Here is a 19,619-nt window from a genome sequence, read left to right as displayed (position 1 = left end):
CCAGTCGCAGGCCTAGGTGTAAAAAGATCTTTGGAAAGGTCTCTGTACTGTCCCCTCATATATTTATACATTGTGATTAGATCCCCCCTAAGCCTTCGTTTTTCCAAACTAAATAACCCCAAGTTTAATAACCTGTCTTCGTATTGCAGCCCACCCATTCCTCTAATAATCTTGGTGGCTCTTCTCTGCACCCTCTCCAGTTCAGCTATGTCCTTCTTATATATCGGTGACCAGAATTGTACACAGTATTCTAGGTGCGGTCGAACTAGTGACTTGTACAGAGGTAGAACTATATTTTTTTCATGAACACTTATACCTCTTTTAATACATCCCATTATTTTATTAGCCCTGGCAGCAGCTGCCTGACACTGTCCACTAAAGTGAAGTTTACCATCCACCCATACACCCAAGTCTTTTTCTGTGTCTGTTTTACCCAGTGTTCTACAATTAAGTACATAATCATAAATGTTATTTCCTCTACCCAAGTGCATGACCTTACATTTATCTACATTAAACTTCAATTGCCACTTCTCAGCCCAATCCTCCAATTTACATAAATCTCCCTGTAATATAAAATTATCCTCCTCTGTATTGATTACCCTGCAGAGTTTAGTATCATCTGCAAATATTGAAATTCTACTCCGCATGCCCCCAACAAGGTCATTTATAAATATGTTGAAAAGAAGCGGGCCCAATACTGACCCCTGTGGTACCCCACTATTAACTGAGACCCAGTCCGAGTACGTACCATTAATAACCACCCTTTGTTTCCTATCACTGAGCCAGTTTTTAACCCAGTTACACATATTTTCCCCTATCCCCATTATTCTCATTTTATGTACCGGGTAGGCCGACTATTTATAGACAATAAGACTTGCTCCTCTGCACTGTCAAATTGTCACGTACAGTTTAAATCATAGAGGGTCAGCGACACATGTTTGCATTGACTGTTGATTTTCAAGATTTCCATGACTGTGTTGCAGAGCTGTGTGGTTTGCATTCACACTGTTATCATCTGCCTTATCTGTGAGGCTTCAGCTAACAAGGGTATTCAGGGGGGGTAATGTGTTTTGTCTATGTTTACGTAGATAACTGGGAAGCGCTTGTGATGCGCCACTGGTAAGTCGTGTTCGCACACACACACACACACACACACACGCACAAACACACAATTACTGCTACGCAGTGGGATTAGCAGGTAGTGGGCAACAGAATAGATTGTTCAATTATTTAAATTGTATGCATGGTTCTTATTGTTTGTTTTGGTAAAGTTAAACAATCATTTATCAACCCAACTGCCTAGAGTCCTTTTCCTGTTGCCTGGTTTTGCTGCATACTGGGGAGCCCACCCTGTACACTACTTAAAATGAAGCATAAGTCGCAATGTGAATTTCACTGTGCTACAATGCGGCCTAGCATGCCTGTGCAACCACCGCCTGCCCCATCAAGTGCATCTGCGTGCTCTTCATCCTCTGTGACTGTGGGGACAGCAGTCACACATGGTTTTTCACACTGAACTTCCACCCCTTTGCACGCAACAGGAAGTGGGATTGGCAGGTCACTTGTTTTGGAAGTGGAAACAGATGGTATTGTTGAGCTGTCACACATCGAGAAAACCAACATTGGATGCAGGCTACATTATATCCACACCTGCACCTTCATCACAGATTGGCTGGACTACCTGCATTTAATAATTGCATTCCAGAAATGGAAAGGAGTGTAGAATGCACATGTGTTGTACCTTGCTTGGCAGCAAAGGAACACTAACTTAGTATTACAGACAATTTTAGGATGGCAGAAAAAGAGTCAGCTCTTTGGCAAATTAAATAGCGTGGCAAAAGTGGACAGGTGGGTACAGTGGCCGTGTTCTGTGGGTACCAGGACAGTAAAGGAAGCCTCACTTTCTATCCTGCCGAATGATCAAATGCAGCAAGGAATTCCCTGAGTTTGCTATAAAATTAGCGTAGCAAAATGTGCATGAGGGTGTCATGCAGAGGTGCTGCACATAAATTTGCACCAGTGGGGCACTAATGGAGTACAACAGCCAGTTCTTGTATGCCACTAAATGGCAGCATTTTTTGCTATCATTATAGCTTATTAAAAACAGAGCAGGAGGGTGTCATGCAGAGGTGCTGCACATAGATTTGCACCAGTGGGGCACTAATGGAGTACAACAGCCACTTTTAGGATGCCACTAAGTTTACTCAGTGTTTGCTAGTATAATGGCTTAGTAACAATGAGTTTGAGTGTGCAAAGGGCAGGAGGGTACAGTGGCAGGGTTGTGGGTCTGTGTACCGGAAAGGAAGCCTCCCTTTCTATCCCTCCTAATGGGGAAATGCAGCGAGGAAATCTCTGACCGTAACTACACAGACGCTGTCATCTTGTGTAGCTGTTAAAATCTGTTTTCACTGCCCTGACTGTCACCTATGGCTCTGACCCTGCCAGTATTAGCCCTTAGTAGGGCTGAAAGAAACTTCTATCCCTATTCTGTATAGCGCTGTGTATAGAGCGTATACAGCAGTATCGGAGACAGGAGCTACGCCGGCGGTGACTGACACCCAGACGCAGAAGAGATAATGGCGTCTGGACGGGCAGATACTCGTTTTTATAATGCAGAGACATGTGACATGGACATTCTATCACACATACTGTTGCTTCTCTGGCTAAAAGTCCACTTAGCTGTGTGTGTCTGGGATTTGCTGACATGCTGGCCCGCCCCACTACACGCGCGCGCTTAGGGAAGGAAGACAAGGAAAAAAAAAAAAAATTTCGATCGCCATTATATAAACAGCAGTGATCTGAATGCGCTGTTCCCGCACACTATACACTGAAATTTCATAATAGTGTGAGTCACAGAGTGACTTACACTATTACAGCGGAAAGCCAGCTAGGAATTAGCTTGTCTTTTTGCTGCTAGAACCGTTCTCGAACGTATCTAGAACTATCGAGCTTTAGCAAAAAGCTCGAGTTCTAGTTCGATCTAGAACAGCCCCCAAAATCACTCGAGCCGCGAAATGGAGAACCTCGAACCGCGAACCACGCTCAACTCTACTCATCAGATTGCAGTATGAAGATAAGATTACCATTACCTAGCACTAAAGCTGGGTTTACACACTGCAACATCTCAAACGACATCGCTGTAACGTCACCGGTTTTGTGACGCAATAGCGATGTTGTTTGCCATGTTGCAGTGTGTGAAACCTATCAGCGACCTGGCCCCTGCTGTGAAGTTGTAATCGTTACAAATCGTTCAGGACCATTCCTAGGTCCTTTGTTTCCCGCTGTGCAGCATGAAGTTTCAGTGTGTGAAGACTTTGCAGCGACTTTGTTAGCAACTTCCCTTTCAAAAGGCTGCTTATCAACGTCCCCAACAACCAGCTAGGTCGCTCTGCAGGTCCGGATCGCTGTTGAGTTGTTGGCCAGGTTTGCCTGTTTGAACACTCACCAGAGACTTGGCAGAGACTTGGGGAGGTCGCTATTGCGTCACCAAACCGGTGACGTTACAGCGATGTCCTTTGCGATGTTGCAGTGTGTAAACCCAGCTTTAGCCACTTAATCAAATAGAGATGTGAAAACCTCTCCCACCACACAAAAAGAGAACAAATAAACCCCACAAAAAACAGCATTAAAGAGTTCCATATAAAAATTACAGACGGACGAGGACACCAGTCCATCCTGCAACTGTGCAGACAGCGACCACAATAATATTTATTTATTTTTTTTAAAAACAAAAAACTTTTTTTAAATAAAGAGCAGGCTAGCGCACCGATCTTTACCTTTTGTTTTAACCGGATACAGTACACAATATTAAAGTTCCACTGGGCCGAGGATAATCATCTTTTTTGAAAAAAAATAAAACATACTACCGGCAATCACCGATGGCAAATACTCTTAAGTAATAACCAATTATTTTCATGAATTCCAACGAATCCTTTGCTCATTTTGTTCAATCCAATGAAGCATATCTTTTGGATGTTCGAAGAAAGAGGTTTCTCCCAATGCTGCCACTCTCAACTTTGCTGGATAGATCATGGAATATGGGAGTTGGAGATTCTGCAATTGCCTCTTTACATTGCCAAATTGAGCCCGCCGTTTGGAGACCTCGATAGAATAATCCAGAAAAAAGGAGATGTCACGGCCATTATAAGTGATTTTCCCTTTAGTGCGTGCTGCTTTCAAAATTGCATCTCTGTCTCTGTAATGTAGCAACTTTATCAAAACCGGCCGTGGAGGAGCTCCAGGTGGTAATGGTCTGGTGGGGACCCTATGTGCTCTCTCCACTGCAAAGAGCGGGGTCAGTCCATCTAATTCAAATAATTTACGCAGCCAGTCCTCAAAGAACTCCGTGGGGTTATTACCCTCAGTTTTTCCCGCGACCCCAATAACTCGTACATTCCGTCGGAGCCTGTTCTCCAAATCATCTGCTTTAGCTTGCAGAATTAATATTTGTTGGTCATATCTGCGAGTGTCACGTGTTACCTGGGGAAAGGCATCCTCCATATCACTGATTCTACCCTCCGCTGCTGACACCCTGTCACTCTTTGCATGTTCTGGCACATAAATGACAGTTCCTCTTTGATCTGTTCCATCTGCATTCCCAGGGAGGTGAGAGTAGAGCCATATTGTGTCAGTCATAAATACGTCTCGCAATGTAGGTTCTGTGGTGCTAGTATTTACAGCTTCACTGCTTGGTTGAGGTATCTCTTTAAGTACAATGGCTCCCTTTGCTGGCACTTCTGTTTTAGTGTTCACTTCCACATTATCCTCCCTGGAATCTCCTCCATTATCCGCAAGCACCGAAAATCTATGCCTGGGGCTGTGGTGACCTCCCCCCAGCCCTCCGGTCTCACTGGGATCTTACTTGAGGTTCTGGCAAAACCTTCCAGCTTCTCTGCAGCACTGAGAGCTGCCTGCCTTTCCGGCCTGGTGTTTGCAATCTGCATGTCAGCTCCATCTTGGATTCCTCTGCTGGCTCCCACCGCTGCCTCCCTTTGCTTCTTATTTGTTTCCCTAGCCATCTCTGCAGCACCGGATGGTCCCTGCGTGTTGCACGCTCTCTGCCGGGCCAATTCCGGCGAAAATTCAGGATCTGTGAGGCCCAGTTGATATAAATGCTGGGTGAGTCGTCCGGAGCTCTCACACTGTGCAGCCGCTTACATGACCAGCCAGGCCTCGCCCCCACTAATGACCTTTGACACATTCAGAGCAGGAATGAATATGTCACATGGATTTGTCTTTTTACATCAATTAAGAAAGGTGCTCCTCAGACCATCTGGGGGAATCACAACTCAAAACCAGACCTCATTTAGAGGTCCATTAAACTTTCACACTCCTTATCTATGAACTGCTGCAATATTTACTGCCACAACCGATTGTCCCCGTCCCCTACTGATAGTTCTGCTTCACATAACTGGTCTTATTACTGCACTATTCTATGTCCTGTTGTGTATAAATATGTGACTCTTTAGATTTTGTGGTATACTGAGCCTGATGAAGAGACCTGAGTAGTATCAAAAGCTTACTATTTATTACCAGCTTTTCAGTTAGCTATTAAAAGGTATCAACCACGGAGAACTGTTTTTTTTTTTTTTTTTTTTTTTTTAAACGTTTCAAAGACGATTGTGGTGGCTAAGGACAACTTCTGCAAGGAGTTAATGTTCTACCTGTGTTTTGTGTGAATTTACTCACACACTACAAAGACATACGGATATGGAATTTAGATTGTGAGCCCCAATGGGGACAGTGATGATTACCTCTGTAAACTGCTGTAGAAATAGTGCTATATAGGTTAGTAAAATAAATGTTTTGTTCAAACCCCTTCAAGCAAGGGAAGGAGTCTTGCGAGGATAATTTGCATATTCCCAGTGCCTTCTGGGATAAGTGAAGAGTCACCGCGAGCTCAAGGAGAACCGGGTTTTGGCCGTTACAGCCGGAAGGAAGACTTCTGAAAGCCAGGGAAGGAGTCTTGCGAGGATAATTTGCATATTCCCAGTGCCTTCTGGGATAAGTGAAGAGTCACCGCGAGCTCAAGGAGAACCGGGTTTTGGCCGTTACAGCCGGAAGGAAGACTTCTGAAAGCCAGGGAAGGAGTCTTGCGAGGATAATTTGCATATTCCCAGTGCCTTCTGGGATAAGTGAAGAGTCACCGCGAGCTCAAGGAGAACCGGGTTTTGGCCGTTACAGCCGGAAGGAAGACTTCTGAAAGCCAGGGAAGGAGTCTTGCGAGGATAATTTGCATATTCCCAGTGCCTTCTGGGATAAGTGAAGAGTCACCGCGAGCTCAAGGAGAACCGGGTTTTGGCCGTTACAGTCGGAAGGAAGACTTCTGAAAACCTGAATTTTAGCCTGTCTTCTTCATTGTGAGCGTGAGTGAGCAAAGTGTGAGCAAAAGTAAGTGTGAGTAGAATTGTTTGTATTTAGTTGTTTAATTACTTAACATTTGTTTAGTGCTATCCCCATTAGAAAATGTGCTCCACTATTGCTAATGCGATCCAGTGTACATCTTGTCTCATGTATGCAGTCCTTGAAAAGCCGTTCGAGGGTGCATACTGTTGTTCGAGATGTGCGCAAGTTGCACGTTTGGAAGCCCAGATACTGGATCTAAATGAGCAGCTGGCAACTCTGAGATGCATTAGCAATATGGAAAGGAGTGTGCTGCTCACTGAGCAGCAGCTTGCTGGGTCAGATGTGGGGGAGGATCGTAGTAGGGAGCGGCAGGACGGTGAGGTAGGTAGCTGGGTGACAGTTAGAAAGGGGGGTAAAGGGAAAAGTGCTAGGAAGGCTAGTCCTGAACTGACACACCCCAATAGGTTTGCAAACTTGGCAGATGAGGGGGATGTCATTACAGGTTTAGCATTGCTGCAGCAAGGCATGACCTCTGAACGCCAGATGAGTGTCTGCTCCAGTAAGGGGGGGAATAGGAGTGCAGGGCAGGCAAGACAGGTACTGGTAGTGGGGGACTCAATTATTAGGGGGACAGATAGGGCAATCTGTCACAAAGACAGGGATCGACGAACAGTGTGTTGTCTTCCTGGCGCTCGAGTTCGGCACATCGCTGATCGGGTTGACAGATTACTGGGAGGGGCTGGGGAGGACCCAGCGGTCATTGTACACATTGGCACAAATGACAAAGTTAGAGGTAGGTGGAAGGTCCTTAAAGATGATTTCAGGGAATTAGGTTGTAAGCTTAAAGCATGGACCTCAAAGGTGGTATTTTCGGAAATACTACCTGTGCCACGAGCCACACCAGAGAGGCAAAGAGAGATCAGGGAGGTTAACAGGTGGCTCAGGAATTGGTGTAGGAAAGAGGGTTTTGGGTTCCTGGAGAATTGGGCCGACTTTTCAGTTGGCTACAGATTCTATGCTAGGGATGGGCTGCATCTTAATGGGGAAGGTGCAGCTCTGCTGGGGCAGAAAATGGCTAGAAAGTTGGAGGAGTGTTTAAACTAGGAATGGGGGGCGAGGGTATTCACTTTATAGAAGGGGAATGTAGTGCAGATAGTGACCAGGGCACAAGTAATGAAATTGGGGGTGGTACGGGGGGAAGGGTTAGGACAGTCAATACAGTAAGCAGGAATACAGGTACAGAGTCATACGTAACGTGCATGTACACTAATGCCCGAAGCCTCACAAATAAGGTGGAGGAATTAGAATTAATATTGTTGGAAGAAAATTATGATATAGTGGGGATATCAGAGACATGGCTGGATGAGAGCTATGACTGGGCTGTTAATTTACAGGGTTATAGCCTATTCAGGAATGACCGTACAAATAAGCGAGGGGGAGGTGTGTGTCTATATGTAAAATCATCCTTAAAACCCATCCTGCGTGACAACATATGTGAGGGTACTGAGAATGTAGAGTCCCTATGGGTGGAGATAAGGGGGGGGAGAATGAATAATAAAATACTTATAGGGGTGTGTTATAAGACGCCGAATATTATGGAAAAGGTAGAGAATCTCCTCATAAAGCAAATTGATAAAGCAGCGAGTCTCGGAGAGGTAATTATTATGGGGGACTTTAACTATCCTGATATAAATTGGGGAACAGAAACTTGCAGTTCCAGCAAAGGAAATAGATTTTTGATAACAATGAAAGATAATTACCTTTCACAAATGGTACAGGACTCCACAAGAGGGGGAGCACTACTAGACCTTGTACTAACCAATAGGCCAGACCGCATATCAAATATACAAGTTGGGGGTTACTTGGGGAATAGTGATCACAAAATAATAAGTTTTCATGTATTCTTTAGTAAGATGTCTAGTAGAGGGGCTACAAGGACACTAAACTTCAGGAAAGCAAATCTTAAACGGTTGAGAGATGATCTTAGTGCAATAAACTGGGATGATGTACTAAGTAATAAAAGTACACAAAGCAAATAGGAGACTTTTATGAGCATCCTGAATAGGGCTTGTGCAGAAAATATACCCCATGGGAACAAACATGCTAGAAATAGGAGGAAACCCCTATGGCTAAATAGAGCTGTAAGGGAAGCAATAAAAGAAAAACAGAAAGCCTTAAAAGAATTAAAGAGGGTAGGTAGTGATGAGGCATTATATAATTATAGAAAATTAAATAAAATATGTAAAAAGCAAATTAAGTTAGCTAAGTTTGAGACAGAGAGACTCATTGCGAGAGAAAGCAAAAATAATCCTAAAATATTCTTTAACTACATAAACAGTAAAAAACTGAAAAGCGATAGTGTTGGCCCCCTTAAAAATAGTCTTGGTGAAATGGTGGAAGGGGATGAGGGTAAAGCCAACCTGCTGAATGACTTTTTTTCTACGGTTTTTATACAAGAAAATGCCATGGCAGATGACATGACCAGTGATACCATAAATTCACCCTTGAATATGACCTGCTTAACCCAGCAGGAAGTACGCCACCGCCTCGAAATCACTAAGGTTGACAAATCTCTGGGCCCGGATGGCATACACCCCAGAGTACTACAGGAATTGAGTTCTGTGATAGATAGACCATTATTTTTAATCTTCTCAGATTCCTTAATAACAGGGTCGGTACCGCAGGACTGGCGCATAGCAAATGTGGTGCCAATATTCAAAAAGGGGACAAAAACTGAGCCGGGAAATTATAGGCCGGTAAGTTTAACCTCTACGGTTGGTAAAATCCTTGAGGGTTTCTTGAGAGATGCTATACTGGAGTATCTCAAGAAAAATAACCTTATGACAGAGTATCAACATGGGTTTATGAGGGATCGATCCTGTCAAACTAATTTGATCAGCTTCTATGAAGAGGTAAGTTCAAGTCTGGACCAGGGAAATGCAGTGGATGTTGTGTATATGGACTTTTCAAAAGCTTTTGATACGGTGCCACACAAAAGGTTGGTACATAAAATGAGAATAATGGGGATAGGGGAAAATATGTGTAACTGGGTTAAAAACTGGCTCAGTGATAGGAAACAAAGGGTGGTTATTAATGGTACGTACTCGGACTGGGTCTCAGTTCATAGTGGGGTACCACAGGGGTCAGTATTGGGCCCGCTTCTTTTCAACATATTTATAAATGACCTTGTTGGGGGCATGCGGAGTAGAATTTCAATATTTGCAGATGATACTAAACTCTGCAGGGTAATCAATACAGAGGAGGATAATTTTATATTACAGGGAGATTTATGTAAATTGGAGGATTGGGCTGAGAAGTGGCAATTGAAGTTTAATGTAGATAAATGTAAGGTCATGCACTTGGGTAGAGGAAATAACATTTATGATTATGTACTTAATTGTAGAACACTGGGTAAAACAGACACAGAAAAAGACTTGGGTGTATGGGTGGATGGTAAACTTCACTTTAGTGGACAGTGTCAGGCAGCTGCTGCCAGGGCTAATAAAATAATGGGATGTATTAAAAGAGGTATAAGTGTTCATGAAAAAAATATAGTTCTACCTCTGTACAAGTCACTAGTGCGACCGCACTTAGAATACTGTGTACAATTCTGGTCCCCGATATATAAGAAGGACATAGCTGAACTGGAGAGGGTGCAGAGAAGAGCGACCAAGATTATTAGAGGAATGGGTGGGCTGCAATACCAAGACAGGTTATTAAACTTGGGGTTATTTAGTTTGGAAAAACGAAGGCTTAGGGGGGATCTAATCACAATGTATAAATATATGAGGGGACAGTACAGAGACCTTTCCAAAGATCTTTTTACACCTAGGCCTGCGACTGGAACACGGGGGCATCCGCTACGTCTTGAGGAAAGAAGGTTTAATCATAATCACAGACGAGGATTCTTTACTGTACGAGCAGTGAGACTATGGAACTCTCTGCCGCATGATGTTGTAATGAGTGATTCACTACTAACATTTAAGCAGAGCCTGGATGCCTTTCTTGAAAAATTTAATATTACCAGTTATGTATATTAGATTTTATGACAGGGTATTGATCCAGGGAACTAGTCTGATTGCCGGATGTGGAGTCAGGAAGGAAATTTTTTCCCCATTGGAACTTGTTTGCCACATTGGGGTTTTTTTTTGCCTTCCTCTGGATCAACATGTTAGGCTACGGGTTGAACTAGATGGACTTAGAGTCTCCCTTCAACCTTAAAAACTATGATACTATGATAATTAAACCTGGCCGTCTACACTTCAATTGCATCTCAGTTGTTTGTATTTTTGTTTGTTTTTATGTTCGCATTGTGTAAAGTTATTTTTGTTTCTTGTATTTTAGGTACAGCCTCTCTTTTATTCCATTTGCAAGGTAAGTGCATAAACTAATGTTTTCAGGGGTTTTTTTTTTTCTTGTAGAGTATGTAGTTTTCAGGGGGAAAAAATGTCTCGTTTATTACAACTGTGGTATTTCACATTTACTACTTTTTATCCACATAATCAGCCACATAAACATAGAAAATATTTCTTACAATTAAGCCGTCTCTTAGCCTAGCATCTCTGGTATTTCCAGTGTTCACTCAAAATATCCACTAGAGCCAGAGCTTTCTACTGAACACAAAAGGAGGGTGCAGGGAGCTTCCCACTGCACACCAAGGAAAAGAACGGAGAGCTTCCACTGCACACAGGGATGGCGAAGGGAGCTTCACACTGCGCACAAATAGAGGGTGCAGGACGCTTCCCACCGTGCACAAATGGAGAACATGGGAAGCTTCCTACTGCAGACAAATGGAAGACGTGGGGAGCTTCCCACTGCACACAAAGGGAAGGCGCGGGGAGCTTCCCACTGCGCACAAATGGAGGGCGCGGGAAGCTTCCTACTGCACACAAATGGAAGGCGCGGGAAGCTTCCTACTGCACACAAATGGAGGGCGCGGGAAGCTTCCTACTGTGCATAAGTGGAGGGAGCGGGGAGCTTCGTACTGCAAACATAGGGACGGCAGTGGAAGCTTGCTACTGCACACAAACTGAGCACAGGAAGCTTCCTACTTAAGACAAAGGGAAGGCACGGGAAGCTTCCTACTGCACACATTGGGACTATATTCATAATGCTATTTCCTATCAGTTTTTGCTTTTTTTTTTTTTTTTTTTTTTCCTGTAGAACCCTTTAACATGCAAATTTCTTTTTTTTTTATTTTTTATCACAGGGATGCTGTGAAAAAGTGCTTCACTTCGTGTGTAAATTAAAATTCAAGAAGTTTGCAGAAGTCAGGGCGTTGACTTTGTATCAATTGGTTTGATATTTTCTCTCCACAACAAAGAAATATTGTTTTTGTAAATAACAAAGTGCTCATTGTCTAAAATGTATATTGTTTAAAGAAACAATGTATTCTATTTTTAAATTTTTTTCTATAACACATTTATGCAGTAACAAAAATAACTGCACTCCTAAAATATGTTTACCAAAATGCCTCGTTTCAGGGTTTTTTTTTCGATTTTCATTTTTTAAGATTCTAGCGTTTGTAAATATTTAAATCTATAATAAGTCTACTTGGTATATGAATGTCCTGTAATGAAAAGTCAGTTTTGTAGGAAGCAAAATGTAAAATTGATTAATCCATATGTTGCCTGAATTAATGACTTTGTTTTGTAACTATGCAGCATTTTCTGTTTATCTCTGTGGGTATCAGCTGTTGTTAACATGGCCTGTCAGTGCTCTGCAGATCTTTTACTAATACCTGTATAAAACACTTAATCCTGCATTGGGTTGTTATTCCTCTAGGAAGTGGATGAATACATTAACTGGGTAGTCCAAAGGCCAAAATAATTTTCCTTCTAAAGTGTTTAACCCCTTCACGACTGCGGGCAGTAAAGTTAAGTCCTATTTTTACGTGACTTAACGACCAGGGACGTAATTTTACTGCGTAAAGTTCATTTGATTGCCGTGGCGCTTTCAAATGATGTCCCCTGCTGTTTCTTACAGCAGGGGACCTTTGCTTGACCCTAGGGGGGGTGGCATCGCCACCCCCCATCGACGATTGTTGTGATTGGGTGTACAAATCTGAACCGCCAACCACATCGTTCGCACTGGTTTCGGCTAAAACATTCCTGAAAAAGCGATACTGTGAGATCCTGCTATGATGTGCTGAAGCAGATTATAGCTGGAGCTCAACATGGCTCCCCCCAGCCCCTGTAGAACTGATTGGAGCAATCGTGCTATGACACACAATCGCTCCAATCGGCGTGCAGTAGGGCTGTCTGATCTGCAGGTGACCTCCCTCCCCAGGCCTGTGCTGGTATGGGAAGACCTCCCCCAACATTTCTGCAGCGTGCACTGGCTGGTACTTGTAGTACCACGCTGCTGCTGCTGATACCCTGCTCCCACTGTAAGTATTGCTCTCCTGCGATGTCCCCTGCGCGCTCCCATGATGGCCCCTGCGCACTCCCGCGATGGCCCCTGCCTGTGCCAATGTGCTTTCCCCGGCGCTATCTGCCCCACCCCGATCTCTACTCTGCTCCCATTCTCCTGCCTCCTTTTCTCCGGTCTCCCCCTCCCCATCTGCTCTCCCTCTCCGATGTTCCCTACCTGCCTCCACCAGGTTGTCTGAGGTATTCACTGGCCCGATCACATGTGCCTCCATTGCTGGGTCCTTCCTGGGTCTTCTGATGAGCTGTCCAACTTCATGCCTGATGCTCCTGTAAGAAGCTGTCCACTTTCTGCCTTCTATTCCTCCTGCAGTTCCTCTGGTCAGTGATCCTCCTTGCAAATCTTCTGGGTACTGTGAGAATAATTTTTTTTTTTTTTTTATATCCCCTGTCCGTTTTTACTCCGCATCCATCCGGGCATCCTGCCGAGCGCTGATCAGTGATGCAGATAATGCATCTGCATCTTTGGTCAATTTTCGGTGGGACTTTTTTTTTTTTTTTTTTTCCTCCGTATCTTGCGTCGTTTTTTTGCATCTCATCTGTGTATGCGTCCTGCAGCGGCCGAGCGCTGATCAGGGATGCACATAAACTGATCGGCATCCTTGCTCAATTTTTGGCATGACTTTTTTTCTGTATCCCCGACGCTTTTTGTATCTCATCAGACTGTGTGTCCTGCAGTGGCCGATCAGTGCACGACGTCTGTGCGTTTGAAAAGTCAAATGGCGCCCCTCTTTTTCCAAGCTCTGTGTGCCCAAACAATTGAGTTCCACCACATATGAGGTATCTGCATACTCAGGAAAAATTGCACAATACGTTTTATGGTGCAGTTTTTCCTGATACTGTTGTAAAAAAAAAAAAAAAAGCTACTTGGTTGAAACAAAAATTTTGTGGTAAAAAATAAATAATTTTCATGGTTGAACATTATCAACTTCTGTGGAGTCCCTGGGGGTAGAAGGGGCTCACCAAACATCTAGATAAATTCCTTGAGGGGTCTAGTTCTAAAATGGGGTCACTTGTGGTGGAGCTCTACTGTTTAGGCACCATAGGGGGTTTCCAGACGTGAGATTACGTCCGCTAATGATTCCAACCAATTTTGCTGTGAAATGGCGCTCCTTCTGTTCTGAGCCCCACCGTGCACCCAAACAATTACTTTCCAACACATATGAGGTATCTGCGTACTCAGGAAAAATTGCGCAATACGTTTTATGGTGCATTTTTTCCTGATACCCTTGTGAAAAAAAAGCTACCTGGTTCAAGTAACAGTTTTGTGGTTACAAAAAAAAAAATTGTATTCATGGCTCAACATTATCAACTTCTGTGGAGCCCCTTGGGGCTCACTAAACATCTAGATAAATTTCTTGGTGTCTCGCTTCCAAAATGGGGTCACTTGTGGGGCAGCTCCATTCTTTAGGCACCTCAGGGGGTCTCCAAATTCAACATCACGTCATCTAATGATTCCAACCTATTTTGCTGTCAAATGGTGCTCCTTCCCTTCTGAGCCCCGCTGTGTGCCCAAACAATTACTTTCCACCACATATGAGGTATCTGCGTATTCAGGAGAAATTGCACAATACGTTTTATGGTGCATTTTTTTCCTGATACCCTTGTGGAAAAAAAAGCTACCTTGTTAAAGCTTGTTTAAAGTTTTGTGATTAAAAATATTTTTTTTTTTTCTTTTCACGGCTCAATGTTATAAACTTCTGTGAAGCCCCCAGGGGTTCAAAGTACTCACCAAACATCTAGAAAAAATATTTGAGGGCTCTAGTTTCCAAAATGATGTCACTTGTGGGGCAGCTCCATTGTTTAGGCATCTCAGGGGGTCTTCAACCCTGACATGGCGTTCGCTAATGAGTGCAGCTAATTTTGTATTCAAAAATTCAAATGGCATGCCTTCCCTTCCGAGCTCCGCCGTGCGTCCAAACAATTGATTTTTACCACATATGGGGTATCAGCGTACAAAGGACAAATTGCACAATAAATTGTATGGTGCATTTTCTCTTTTCTCCCTTGTGAAAATTCAAAATGTTATGGCTAAAGTAACATTTTGTGTTTGAGTAAAATTTTCGGGCGAAGGCGTGGCTAGACATAGCAGAGTAGAGACTTGCAGTTCCTGAGCTCCGCTGCAGAATCCCACGATCCACTGACATCCCTGCGCAGAGATGGTGCGAACCTCTGCAAGAAAAAGCAAGATCCCGCTCTGTTGCCCGCCTGACGTCCTCACAGCACACTATGGAGGCTTACCTCTCCAGCTCGGGGAGTGAGAAGCCTGAGGCATCCATGCCGCCTGCCCGGAGGTCAGACCGCGCTGCTGAGTCCTCCGTGGCGGCTGACGGGCACCGGGTAAAGTTGGAGACGTGCCAGGTCGGGCCCGGAGGGGTGAGTCCACACCCGGAGAGATGGGGACCCCTACACCGGGGAAGGAGAGGCCCGGCGTTATAGCGGCGCCATGCCAAGATGGCTTATCAGATCCCCAGCAGAGACAGCGTGGGTAAGCATGCCTCAAAACGCGACCCTGAAGAGGCTGACGAGCGGTGACCAGGCCGCACAGGAGGGAGGGGGAGGAAGCTGCTCGGAACCCCAGACGCCCCTGTCCCTGGGAGAGATATTAGAGCCACAGGAGGGAGTAGCTGGAGTTTGCTCTGGGCCCCCCATCCCCCACTTTTGATCCCAGCTGGTGTGGTGGCATAGAGATTGCAGTGTCACAGTGGGGGGGGGCACCTGTCTCCCACATATGGCAGAGGAGGATGGGGAGTTGCTTCCCCAGGAAGATGAGGATATGGCGCAAGGGAGGATACAGAGGGAGGCGGCAGCACCAAGCCCTCCATCTAGATGGTCCAGTGGCTCTTCCTGGGAAGACAGCTCCCCCACCAAGCATCTGGCCATGCCTGAAAGGTCACCCTCCTTGCTTTAGCCGGGCCCCGACACTCATGTACCTCATGTGCCGATCATGGTCGTATCTCAGGGAGAGAGGAGGCCACAGTTATACAGATCACAGTCAAGCTTCCATACCTCCCCTGTTGCATTCCCTCCAGTTCCAGAGGGAGAGAATAGACCAGCCTTCCTGGCGGACCTCCGCGTGCTTATGCAAGCGATACCTACCAAGAGTGACATCGCGCCTTTAGCAAATCAAGTTGTTGCGGAATACAAACAGGAATTTGCCCAATTCAGAGCGGAACTCTCGTCTCTAACTTCTAGAGTTGATGCGGTCTCCGCGGTACAAGAAACCAATTCTACCTCTATCCATAGCTTACAAGCTACTGTGAAAGACCACGCCAAACAATTGTTTTCCCCACAGCAAAATATGGACAACCTAGAGAACCACAACAGGAGAAATAATCTCCGCGTCAGAGGATTACCAGAGACTATTGCTTCTGTAGCTCTCCCCTCTGTGCTCACCACAATCTTCAACAAGCTGCTCGGGCGTCCGCCAGGGGTTAGAATAGAACTGGATAGCGCCCATACAGCACTCCGTCCTTTAAATCCGGAGGACCCCCGCCCAAGGGACGTTATCTGCCGGGTTCATTTCTACGCTCTCAAGGAGGCGATCCTACTGGCTGGCAGGGAAAAAGCTGATCTTTCCTACAATGGGAACCCTATTAGAATCTTACCGGATCTTTCTCGCCACACCCTGGCTCAAAGAGCGGCCCTCAAACCTCTGCTAGACGTCTTAAAGGACAGAGAGATTCAGTTCCGGTGGGGATTTTCCTTCTCCCTTTCGGTCCGCCAGGGCTCGAAATATTTTACACTCCGTTCACCTGAGGACATGCCTTCCTTTACTGCAGGGCCTGCCGACTGTCCTCCTTCCCCAGTGGCCTAACACCTTACTCCTTCCGTGGGGTGTGGGGCAGCGCACGGGACCTCCTGAGGGCCCCTCTACGAGTCGGCAGTCTGCGGGCCTCCCTCGGAGGGAGTAGAGACCCCGGGGAAAGACGCCCACACCTGAGCCGCGTGAGTCCGGACCCCGCCTGAGGGAGTCTGAGATACCTACGTTGCATGTCGAGGATATCGATTGCGTGGGATGCAGAGGCTATCCCTCTGCTTTTGTTTTGTTCCTCTGAATCCTCTTTTTCTCCTTTTTCTATTCCTTTTTCTTTTCAAAAACTACAGTCCTGCCCTTCTTCCATCGCAGAATCCGAGGTCTCTTCTAAATGGCGGACCTGAACATTGCGTCCTTCAATGTGAAGGGCTTCAACACCCCGGAGAAACGGGCCCAGATCCTTTATCACCTGCACAAACGTAAGGTACACCTAATTTGCCTCCAGGAGACACATTTTAAAACTAACCACACCCCAAAGATTAAAAACAAAATATTACACCACATTTTTTTTGCCAACAACCCGGAGACACGTTCAAGGGGGGTCAAGTATTAGACGTCAAAATAGATGAGGCGGCACGTTATATTGTTCTGTCGCTATCCCTAAGTGGACTAGATTTCACTATAATTAATGCATACACACCCAACCAGAACCAAGACTGCTTTGTCGCCGGACTGATACTGATCCCTTTGGTTAGGGACTTGGTGGTTCTATGTGAGGACCTAAACATTACACTGGATCCGGCCATGGTTATTTCCAAAGGTCGATCGAGTTAAAAAAGCTTTATTACAGCTTCAACTGTATGACGCATGGCGCATACAGCATCCCTCAGATAGGGATTACAGCTTCTATTCACACCCACAGGACTCGTACAGTCGCTTGGATTATATCCTGGTTCAGCATAATGTTTCATCTTGGTTGTCCCATACGGGGATTGGAAACATCCTGTGGTCGGACCACGCATCAGACACCACTGCGCCTGTATTTAAGTGGGAGGTCCTGGAATGTGTCCTTTGCGGGAATTCTCATTAAACATGGCTCCCGAATTAAAAGATGGGGCACAAGCCATTAAAGACTCTCTCCAAAGAGTCACAACCCTAGAACTTCTCCAGAAATGTGCGCTGGCGGCCTCGACACTCCAATCACTCCTGAGAGCAAGGTTGGAAGTTAAAAAGTTATTGGACTCCTCATATGGACACATTGTCCAACTGAGCAGGAGCAAATTTTACGATTTCGGCGACAAACCAGGCAAAATGCTAGCCATCGCACTGCAAGCCAAAAAGGCAACAAACCGGATTCCCTGTATTAAGGATTCATCGGGTGGGTTGGTGCATCTACCCCAGAGATTTAAAGTGCCTTTCATAAATATTCTAGGTTGTCCTTCTGACCCCTCCCGGGGTGCCCCCCCCAACGCTTCAATGGGTGCCCCCCCTTCTCCCTTTAAAAAACTGAATAGTGCCATAATAGAAAGTCTTGAGGCCGCGTTTACAATAGAAGAACTTTTGCAGGCTATCCAGGACGCACCTGGCAATAGAAGTCCAGGTTCTGATGGGTGTAATGCCTGATAGGAGCCACAGACTCAGACTGGCTGTAAGGGGGATCTAGAGAAAAGCCACTCACAAAGCAGGACCCCAAGAACTCTGCAACCCTTTAACCCCTTTACAGGGATTTGGAATTGCACAGAGCCTCAGAGATCGCTACCTGTGGTAGACTGTAGTCCGTGGTCGTCAGGCAGGGTCAAAATCCAGGAGATGCAAAACAGGAACAGAATCGGCAGGCAGGGGCGTAGTGAGGAGACAAAGCAGGGGTCAAATCCGGAACTGGCAGCAAGGTACAAAAACGACAGGCAGGAGGCTGGTCAAAAAAACAAGCAAAGGTCAGCACACAGGAATCACAATACAAACCGCACATGAGCCAGGAGAACAGAACGATCACTGGCAGTGGTCATGTGACAGGAGGTGAATGTTGGCCACTTCAGCCGGGAGACATACGCCACCTACAGTCAGCCAGTGGTACTGCAGGTTCCAGGGAAACCCAGCCTAGTGGTTGAGCGGAGCCTCTGCTCCGCACAACCTCGGGCACCGACTCCTCTCCCATCACCAGCACTATCCATGATGGGAACATGGCGTCGTCTAGCGATCGGAGCAGAAGTCGCAGGAGCGGACTCCGGTGGTGACGTGACAACGGGCTAACAGCAAAATTCTATAAATCCTTTTCGACCCTGCTTGCTCCCGTGATGCTGGAGTCTTTTCATTCAATTTTGGAAACCACCTTTTTCCCGACAGACTCTACAGCGGTGCACATCAGTCATCCCCAAAGTGGGTAAGGACCCGGGCGTCTGCGGTAGCTACAGACAGATTTCCCTGCTTAATGTAGACATCAAGTGCTATGCTAAACTTATTGCCAACAGGCTAAATCCTCTCTTCCGGATCTGATCCACTTAGATCAGGTTGTGTTTGTACCGGGACGAGAGGCTAGAGATAATACTCGAAAAACTCTAGATATTATTCAATTTGCTTGTGACCGAGGGGTCCCATTGATGATCCTGTCATTAGATGCCGAGAAGGCCTTTGACAAGATATCATGGGAGTCGCTCTCTCAAACATTAAGTCATCTAGAGCTGGGCCCCAACCTGACGGCTAAAATACTTGCGCTGTATCACACTCCGTCGGCTCGTATAAAAATTAATGGCACCCTGTCTGCCCCTGTCACCATTCGTAACGGGACGAGACAGGGATGTCCCTTATCCCTTTTACTATACATCCTGGTAATGGAGCATCTCATGGCTGCTCTACGAGCCAACTCTGACATCTGTGGGATCAAGATAGCAAACCAGGAATATAAATGCTCGGCTTTTGCCGATGATCTCTTAAGGTACTGTCACACATAACGAGATCGCTAGCGAGATCGCAGCTGAGTCACCGTTTTGGTGACGCAGTAGCGATCCCGTTAGCGATCTCGTTATGTGTGACACCAGCGATCAGGCCCCTGCTGTGAGATCCCTAGTCGTTGCTGAATGGTCCAGGTCATT

The 19,619-nt window shown here is 45.6% G+C and overlaps 1 protein-coding gene across 3 annotated transcripts in view; it reads left to right on the top strand.

Moving 5' to 3' along the window:
• Positions 1-19,405, top strand: part of SFT2D1 (SFT2 domain containing 1) — a 249,606-nt gene extending 230,201 nt beyond the window's left edge. For 2 of the 3 annotated variants that reach the window (XM_075339762.1, XM_075339761.1), the window contains 2 exons: positions 10,690-10,719; positions 11,555-19,405. In XM_075339762.1, the coding sequence (XP_075195877.1) occupies positions 10,690-10,719; positions 11,555-11,647 (123 nt within the window). In that variant the 3' untranslated portion in view covers positions 11,648-19,405. The remainder of the gene's footprint in view (positions 1-10,689; positions 10,720-11,554) is intronic. The other variant, XR_012751622.1, reaches the window with a different exon arrangement.
• Positions 19,406-19,619: the final 214 nt, after the last annotated feature.

Source organism: Anomaloglossus baeobatrachus, chromosome 3 (assembly GCF_048569485.1).
Source record: "Anomaloglossus baeobatrachus isolate aAnoBae1 chromosome 3, aAnoBae1.hap1, whole genome shotgun sequence".
In the NCBI taxonomy this organism is placed as follows: Eukaryota; Metazoa; Chordata; class Amphibia; order Anura; family Aromobatidae; genus Anomaloglossus; species Anomaloglossus baeobatrachus.
The sequence above is the reverse complement of the archived record's forward strand: the minus strand, read 5'-3'. Positions and strand labels throughout refer to the sequence as shown.